Raw genomic sequence first — 8,058 nt, forward strand, 5'->3', positions numbered from 1 at the left:
GCTGGAACTGAGGCCTCTCACAGTCCTCAGAATCACTCAGCACAGGGTTGGGCAGTGGGGAGTGGCAGTTGTTTAGTGAATCAGAGAACCAAACTTTTAGCCGTGTATCTGAGGTTTTGTATAATCCGGTTTGGCAAACTCCTCTTCATTCTTCAAAACCCACCTCACATTACCCCTCCTCCAAGAAGCCTGTCCCAGGTAGCATTTACTAAGAAGACAGATTTGGAAACCGGGCCTCCTGTTTCCCAGTGGGGACACGCGAGGCTGATAAAGACTTCCAGTACAGTACTCGCACCATCGTAGCCTCTTCCTCAACTCTTCCTTTGGCCTCTGGGAGGCAGTGAAATGCAGGGGTTCCCAGGCGGCAACTGCAATCAGAGAATGAATTCGGCCGAGTTCATTCTGCCGGTAGGATGACATCATTATAAGAAGGCTCTCGGACACCAAAACTAGGGCTCTATACCCGCGGGCACCAAAGGACAGCTCCCCGCACACAGTGGACATACAATTGCTTTAGAGGCCGGCCTTTTTCCTCCGGCTCCGAGGGATAGGCAATCACTGGACGAGGACCTTTTAAGAGGCGGGCGCTGAGGGGGCGGGGCTCAAACTAAACCGCGCCCCGGGAGCGGGGGCTGGGCGAGCCTGAGGCACTCTGCGCCTGCGCGGTGTTCACGCGGTTCCGGGTACTGATGTTGGTTTCCCAAGCTGTTTGCAGAGAAACTGAGGCCCGAGAGGGAGCGCCTGCTCCCGAAACCCACAGGAAACCTGTTTCCCTTCCTTGGACCCACTGTGAAAGTCTTGGCCTCGGGTCATCGGCAGTGTCCCCGAAACTCCAAATTTTTCTGGCAAGGGGGTGGTCAAGGCGACATTTAGGACTGGAGTGACGGGGCAGTGACTGTTCTTGTGCCGTGCTACAGGTGAGGACGTGAAGACTCTGAGACTCTGAGCGTGAACAAGGTCGCGCTTTGGCGGCCGGGATTTGAACCCGGACTGAGCCCAGCTCTTAGTCCTGCGAGGCCTTGTGGAACCGAGATGACCCACTCTTTGGTTTGTCCAGAGACAGTGAGCAGGTGAGAGCCCCGGGCGGGGGTGGGGTGTGAATGGCGGCGGGCAGTAGCGGATGGGGCCGTTGCCCTGGGATAGTCCCTCCCTAGTGGACAGAAATGGGGGAACCGGTGGCGAGGGAGGGGTGGGCCCAGTAGTGGGCGGGCCCTCGCCGCAGGGCTCAGCACCTCTCCACACGCCAGATTCTGGTTGCCTCTAGGGTGAGTTCGGTGCTGAATCGTAACACTCGGCAGTTTGGAAAGAAGCACCTGTTCGACCAGGACGAGGAGACCTGCTGGAACTCGGACCAGGTGAGGCACCCTCTCCCTGGATCCTCCACCCCTAGTGTGAATCAGAATCAGGGGTCTGGGGCACCCTGAGAATTTGGGTGCACCCCAGCTGGGCAGTTAGGTTGGCTAGGGAGGGAACCTGTGTTCACTGTGCTCCCCACCCACCATGGACTCTGTGACTGAGAGAGGCACAGCTGGGCTCTGAGTCTGGAGTGACCATGGACCTCTATTTCTCTGCTTCCAGGGCCCCTCCCAGTGGGTAATACTGGAGTTTCCCCAGCGCATCTGTGTCTCCCAGCTGCAGATCCAGTTCCAGGGGGGCTTTTCCAGTCGCCAGGGCCGCCTCGAAGGTACTGGAAGGCCCTGGAAGATGGGGGATTAGAGGGGGTATGCTGGCCTCACTGCTCCTTTCTCTGCTGCAGGTTCTCAGGGGAGTGAGGCTCTTAGCAAGATTGTGGACTTTTATCCTGAGGACAACAACTCGCTTCAGATATCCTGCCTCAGCCTCTGGGTGGGGTGGTCTGTGCCTCTGAAAGCTGTGGGCCCTGGCATGTGACCTCGAGCAACTGGCCTCTGGGTCTCCATTGCTTCACCTGTGAAATGGGCTGATGATAATCTGTTCTGTGTTAGAGTTTCAGAGGGGCCCACAGCGTGCTGGGTCACCCAGCACATTTGTAGTACCTGAGCTGGGGCTGGTGGGTGGGAAAAGACAAGGCATCTGTTTCCCTTGACTGCCCTGCTTACACTTTCCCTGTGCCATCTGCTGAGGTGGACCGGCTGAAAGTGACATTTGAGGACGCCACTGATTTCTTCGGCCGAGTGGTCATCTACCACCTGCGGGTGCTAGGGGAGAAGAAGGTGTGAGGCCACTGGGTGGCTGCCTCCTCCAGGAAGTTCTCCGGGAAGCACAGTGAAGTCCTTCAAGTTCTGCACAGAAGGTTTATTGGTTCCTCTTGGAAAGGGCCCCCTCCCACCGTCTGTCCAGGAGCTGCCTTTGAAGCCAGTTCTGGGTTCCCCCAGCTCTGGGTCGACCATTTTGTTCCCTGAGTGTCTGAGTCCCTGGCAGACGGCGTTCACTCAGGGGTGGCGGGCACCAGGTTGCTCTGGAAGAGTTTAAGGATGTGGTTCTCGATCACCTGTTGCACTGGAAACAGAACAGGGAAAAGGTGGGCCATGAACTTAACAGCGGCTGCAGAGGCACAGGCCAACCTGTACCTTCCCCTCAGGGTAAGAACAGGGGCCTCAGCCCTGGGACCTGGATGGAGGACCCATTTCATACACAGGGAAATCCAAGCCCTTGCCAGAGCACAGCTGGGAAGACAGAAGCCCCCCTCATAGAAGCCTCTATTTCCCCTGAGTTTGTAAAGATGCATTTTTGGAGGCTTTTCAGAATTATAAAAATATTCCTTACCAAACAAAATTGTCAAATTGGAACTTTTATGAAAAGATGAGAGGGACTGTGAGGAATTACTTGTCTCAAATGGAATAAAACTCCTTCAAGGAAGGAGTGGGATATTTCCCACACACCCCCACATGACCCCAGGGGCTCAGTTCTGTTAGGATCCCCCCATTTTCTGAAGTGGGGAGTCAAACTGGGGTCTGCCTACAGCCCCTACTCACACCCACCTCTCGCCGTGGAGGGGGCTAGGCTCCATGGCCATGTGAACTGTGGCCCTCCTGGTATCCTCACCCTGCCAGGGCCTCCTTTGGGCCTCTCAGTGCCTACATGTCCCCCCATTATGACCCCTGTCACTAGCCCCATGTGCCTCGGGCTGACCTTTCCTATATCCCAGGGCCACGGCGAGGTCCATTGGGGTGTAGCCAGAGTCTGCCTCAGTGGTGAGATCAGCTCCTCGGGCTGCAAAGCAGAGCAGACACTGCAGAGAGGGCTGGGCCTGGGGACCGGGAGCCCGGGTCGGGCACGGGGACTCGGGAGGTCCAGTGACTACCCACTGTGCAGCCACAGGTCTGCTGGTTGCTGTGTGGTCTTGGACAAGAGCCTGACCTCTCTGATGAATGTGGCCAATAGAATCTCCACCTCCAGGGTCTCTGAGGCACGCAGGGTGTGGGTTCTCAACCCAGTCGGCCAGATCCCTGTGCTATTCCTGCTACCTCCTGTACCCACATCAATCCTCTGGGCAAAGCAGGCAGCAGCCACCCATCCCAAGAGCTGTTCAAGCAGAGCTCAGACCCTTCCCAGGCCCTCAGGATTCCTGCAGAGCCACGTGGGGCTCTAGGGCCCCTCAGGCTAGCCTCTACTCCTACTCACCCAGCAAGGCCTCCACGCACTTCACATGGTTCCCACGCACGGCATACAGAAGTGGTGTCCCTCCATTCTGTCAGGGACAGGGGTAGGGGGCAAGCAACACTATCTTTTCCAGATTCTCACGACACCCCACACCCACCAATTTAATATGGTTCCTCCTTCTGCTTGTCACTAGGCCCATCTAGTTTCTCCTTTGGGCCTCAGCTTAGATGCCCCTTCTTCCAGGAAGCCCATCCTGACTTCCCTTGGCTCTACAGGCAGCCTCTGGGCTCTTGCAGCTAGCTGTCTGTGTATCTGCCAACATAGTGTTATTCACTATACCTGAGCTGTTTATGTGTCGGCTATCCCCACCCCCCCAAAAAAAACTGGGAGCTCTATGAGGCTTGGGGATGGGTCTGTCTTGCGTTCTTAGCGCCCAGAGCCAGCCTGGTACCCTGTGAGGTGCCCAGGGCCAGTGGGTGGCACCTTACCCAGTCATAGATGTTGATGTCCACGTCGCGCTCCAGCAGCAGCCCTACAATGTCTGTGTAGCCACCTGTGCTGGCCAGTGACAGGGCGCTCTCCCGCTCTTTGGCCAGGATGTGGGGGTCGGCACCCTGGGGGGAACAGAGGGGGACAGTGACAGAATGGGGGGCAAAAGGAGGAGTGGGTGCATCCCCTGCAATCTTGGGGTCTCCGTGTTAGCTCCATCTTACAGACACAGCACCAGCAGACTCAGCTGAGACCCTGGCCCGCCCTCGAGTCCCCAGGAAGCCCCCAGCCGGGCTGGGACGCACCCATTCAAGCAAGAAGCGGACGGTCTCGATCTCTCCAAAGGCGGAGGCCCAGATGAGGGGGGTGAAGCCTCGCTCGTCCGGCTTGTTGATGAGGTTGTCTCCTGGCAGGAGGGGGGTGGTACCACTGGGATGCACCCCTGCCCACTCTCCCCAATGCTGCAGAATTGGGGGCAGGGCAGGCAGCTGGGGTCAGATGTGGGGCAGGGCAGCATACATGTGGATGCACACACAGACATGCTCAGACACACGTACAGACATAGGTACACATGGGGAGACTCAGGTCATGTCAGCAGCCACATGCACCCACTAGCATGTGAGGTCACACAGGCACGGACACACCGGCACACAAGCGTGGGCACACACCTTTCCTCAGATGCTCCTTCAGTTGGCTCAGCTCCCCCTGGGCCGCGAGCTGGTGGATGGACAGGGCTGGGGGGCAGAGAGAGGTAGAGTCCTCACCTGTCCCATCTGAGCTCCATGTCCCAGTTTATTCCTTGTCCAAAGTTGCTCCTCTTAGCCCCTGCCAGCCCGCTACTTCTCTCCCCCGTGGGGACCAGGGTCCCACTCACAGTCCAAGGTGGCCGGCAGGGCTGATACCTCATTCCCCCGCTGCCGGTTGGTGAGGGTCGTGGAGTGCTTTAGGGAGCTGCCTGCTGGGAGAGAGAGAAAGGGCCTCAGTTTCCCCTCATTCTCCAGTATGTCTTGGGCTTCAGACCAGACCCTGGGGGCTTGGAACTACCAGAGACAGTGCGTGGCTCCACTGTTCACTCACTCCGTCCTCCCAGATACCCAGGGTGTGGATTTCTCCTCCGCCCCTGGCAAGATTCCGCACAAAAGAGACAGTCCCTGCCCTCAAGGGGCCCATGGACAAGTTGGGGAGTCAGAAAGAAATGGAGAAATAGAATGAGAGCTTAAGTTAAAATACGTGTTCACGGGCTTCCCTGGTGGCGCAGTGGTTGGGAGTCCGCCTGCCGATGCAGGGGACACGGGTTCGTGCCCTGGTCTGGGAGGATCCCACGTGCCGCGGAGCGGCTGGGCCCGTGAGCCATGGCCGCTGAGCCTGCGCGTCCGGAGCCTGTGCTCCGCAGCGGGAGAGGCCACAACAGTGAGAGGCCCATGTACCGCAAAAAAAAAAAAAAAAAAAAAAAAAAAAAAATACGTGTTCAGGAGAAATGAAAAGCAGGTGGAAGGGGGTGGAAAGAAGGGAGGGCAGAGGGTGAGTCCCTTTTAAAGAAAACGGTCAGGGAGGGTCACTCCAAGGAGGTAACACCAGCCTAGAGCTTGGCCAGTTGAAGAAACCTGGGGAGAGGTGCGGGAAGAGCATTTCACACAGGGAATGGTAGGGACAAAGGCCCCAGGGCAACTGAGTTAGACATGTTCAAGGATTCCAGTCAAAAGAAACCCTTGGGTCCTTGATAAGTCAAACAGAATTATCATCTGACCCAGCAATTCCACTCCTAGGAATCTACCCCAAAGAGTTGAAATCATGTGTTCAGACAAAAACTTGTACATGCATGTTCACAACAGCACTATTCAGTCACTAAAAGGGGATCAACCCAAATGTCCATCAATGCATAAATGAATAAACTAAATGTGGTCCAGCCATACTGTGGAATGTCATTCAGCTATAAAAGGGATGAAGCACTGACACACCATACAATGTGGATGAACCTTGAAAACATCTTGCTGAGTGAAAGGAGCCAGAACGGGAAGGGCCACATGTTGTATGAACCCGTTTATATGAAATGTCCGGAACAGGCAAATCCATAGAAACAGAAAGCAGATTTTTGCTTCCCAAGGGCTGGAGGAGGGGAATGGGGAGTGACTGCTAATGGGTCTGGGGTTTCCTCTGGGGGTGATGGAAATGTTCTAGGACTACAAAGAGGTGGAAGTTATACACCATTGTGAATGTCCTTACTGCCACTGAATTGTAAGCAATTCTGGTTAAAATGGTAACTTTTATGTTACATGAATTTTACCACAATTTAAAAAAATAATAAGCAACCCCTCACAGGGTGGAGATGGAAGACACATCCAAGGGCACAAAGACAGAAGTCCCATCTTGGGCCTGACATTCCACCGTTCTTGCATCCCAGGAGCAGGAGTCCAGGGTAAGTATCCTACCTTGAGGTGAGGAGGTACCAGAATCTGGTTCAGGATTCCCAGGCTCCGGGGTGCAGGGGAAGAGACTGAGGACCACAGTGTCTGAGCCGTCAGGGGCCTCACCCCTGGGGTCTTCGGGGTCCCCAAATTCTGGGGTAGAAGGCTGCTGGGTCAGGCTGAGATCCTCTGCAGGCTGGGTGGGCTCCATGGGGAAGCTGGTGGAAAGGCCAAACAGGGAGAGATGGCAATAATTATTGACAACTCATTAAATAGGCACTGACTGCATACCTGGCCTCACACAGTGAGGGTGGGTAAACTAAGACTCAGCCAGGAAATTAAAACCAGAGTCTCAGGCCCACTCCTTCCCAACACCAGAGCACATACAATATGCATTGCTTAAAAGCCCTGGCTCTGGGGTCATTCATCTGGGTTTGAATCCCTCCACTTACAGGCTGTGAAAACTTGGGCACATTACTTAATTTCTCTAAACCTCAGTGTCTTCATTAGTAAAATGGGGGAAAGGAGGACTAAAAAAATCATGTCTGTAAATATCTAAGCAGGAGGCCTGATACACGGGCAGATCTTAAACGTCCGCTGTGTTTTTGTTTTTTTTTTTTTGAGGGGGGGAATCCCTAGAATGAGTGAGGGCTCAACAAAGATGTGATTGGTTGCATCCCACCCGCCCCTCCCAAGTCAATCCAGGAGGTCCACTCACCTCCAACGAGCCTCCTCTGTCACTCCACGCCGCAAGCCCGGGTCCCCCCAAACTTGGGGGCCCAACTCACAAACTTTTCTCTTCCAATTGATGTAATGGGTAGCAAAATGGAGCCTGGACCCTCTGCGCCCTGGCTTCTTTTGCCAGGACAGAGAGCAACTTGATACGCGACCGCTACCCACACCGCAGAGTGCCTCCACTGCGCCTGCGCGCCCCCGCCCCCCCCGAAAGTGCGGAAGGGCTGGAGCTGTATGAGCTGTTTCTGGCCCTTTAAGGCTTGGGGGGCGTGGCTTCCGCTGGGGCAAGAGCTATGGTATTGCGCCTGCGCTTCCCCGTCCCCGCCGCTCGGGAGGGAGCCTAGTAGGAACGGGAGGGGTGGGCGGGGCCTCAGAGGGCTCTCAAGAGTTCCCTGACCTTCTCTTCCCTCACTCCCAATACCACCCACAGGTTTTCCCAGAGGGAGTCAAGTGGCTCCACCTTCGGACAGACGGCGTACCGGTCCATAACAATGTCTCCTGTGCGGTCCTGGGGGCTCAGGAGTATGTGCAGGGATTTGGTGGCAGCAGAGGGGTACAAGAAGGGAGTTCATACGGCCCGAAGTGGGCACTGTGTGGAGTATTCCCCCAATATGCCCCCGGAAAAGGGGTTCGGTAAAGGGGGGCGCCCTTCCCCTTCCCCTGCCTGAGTGTCCCTCCTGGAGCTTCAAGGGGTTCCCGGCCCCTCTTCACCCACCTGCCGATTGCCTCTTTCCCCAGTCTCTAATTCACAGCCCTTCTGTCTGGGTAGACTAAAGATCGAGGAGGGCAGGCCAATGAGTAGCGGAACTGGAGAAATGCGGTGCCCCAGTTTCCCAGGGATGGTTTA

At 55.9% G+C, this 8,058-nt stretch overlaps 2 protein-coding genes across 6 annotated transcripts; one reads left to right on the forward strand and one right to left on the reverse strand.

The window, feature by feature from the left end:
* Positions 1-663: 663 nt before the first annotated feature.
* Positions 664-3,081, forward strand: NR2C2AP (nuclear receptor 2C2 associated protein). Its single transcript, XM_032627206.1, has 5 exons — positions 664-1,070; positions 1,265-1,355; positions 1,579-1,684; positions 1,757-1,824; positions 2,079-3,081. The coding sequence occupies exons 1-5, from the start codon at positions 1,033-1,035 to the stop codon at positions 2,196-2,198; spliced, it is 423 nt and encodes a 140-aa protein (XP_032483097.1). The 5' UTR covers positions 664-1,032; the 3' UTR covers positions 2,199-3,081.
* On the reverse strand, positions 2,260-7,944 carry RFXANK (regulatory factor X associated ankyrin containing protein). 5 transcript variants are annotated; one of them, XM_032627202.1, is made up of 9 exons: positions 7,195-7,460; positions 6,501-6,694; positions 4,946-5,026; positions 4,740-4,805; positions 4,377-4,477; positions 4,071-4,196; positions 3,604-3,670; positions 3,112-3,192; positions 2,260-2,478 (listed from the first exon to the last, which is right to left on the reverse strand). In XM_032627202.1, exons 2-9 carry the CDS (start codon positions 6,685-6,687, stop codon positions 2,408-2,410), a joined length of 780 nt encoding a protein of 259 aa, XP_032483093.1. In that variant the 5' UTR covers positions 6,688-6,694; positions 7,195-7,460; the 3' UTR covers positions 2,260-2,407. The 5 variants fall into 5 exon arrangements, 4 of the variants coding, with proteins under 4 accessions (XP_032483093.1, XP_032483092.1, XP_032483096.1 ...); XM_032627201.1 differs by having other exon boundaries at positions 4,946-5,029; positions 7,195-7,454; XR_004349243.1 differs by having other exon boundaries at positions 4,071-4,532; positions 4,946-5,029; positions 7,195-7,944.
* Positions 7,945-8,058: the final 114 nt, after the last annotated feature.

Source organism: Phocoena sinus, chromosome 3 (assembly GCF_008692025.1).
Source record: "Phocoena sinus isolate mPhoSin1 chromosome 3, mPhoSin1.pri, whole genome shotgun sequence".
NCBI lineage: Eukaryota > Metazoa > Chordata > Mammalia > Artiodactyla > Phocoenidae > Phocoena > Phocoena sinus.

Excerpts from the sequence above, each read along its gene's own strand:
- NR2C2AP (XM_032627206.1), top strand. The coding sequence starts at position 1,033 with ATGACCCACTCTTTGGTTTGTCCAGAGACAGTGAGCAG. Across the intron at positions 1,071-1,264 it reads TGTCCAGAGACAGTGAGCAG|GGTGAGTTCGGTGCTGAATC; the intron begins GTGAGAGCCCCG and ends GGTTGCCTCTAG. Across the intron at positions 1,685-1,756 it reads TCGCCAGGGCCGCCTCGAAG|GTTCTCAGGGGAGTGAGGCT; the intron begins GTACTGGAAGGC and ends TCTCTGCTGCAG.
- RFXANK (XM_032627201.1), bottom strand. The coding sequence starts at position 6,687 with ATGGAGCCCACCCAGCCTGCAGAGGATCTCAGCCTGACCCAGCAGCCT. Across the intron at positions 5,030-6,500 it reads TGGTACCTCCTCACCTCAAG|CAGGCAGCTCCCTAAAGCAC; the intron begins GTAGGATACTTA and ends TCTCTCTCCCAG. Across the intron at positions 3,671-4,070 it reads ACATCAACATCTATGACTGG|AATGGAGGGACACCACTTCT; the intron begins GTAAGGTGCCAC and ends TGTCCCTGACAG.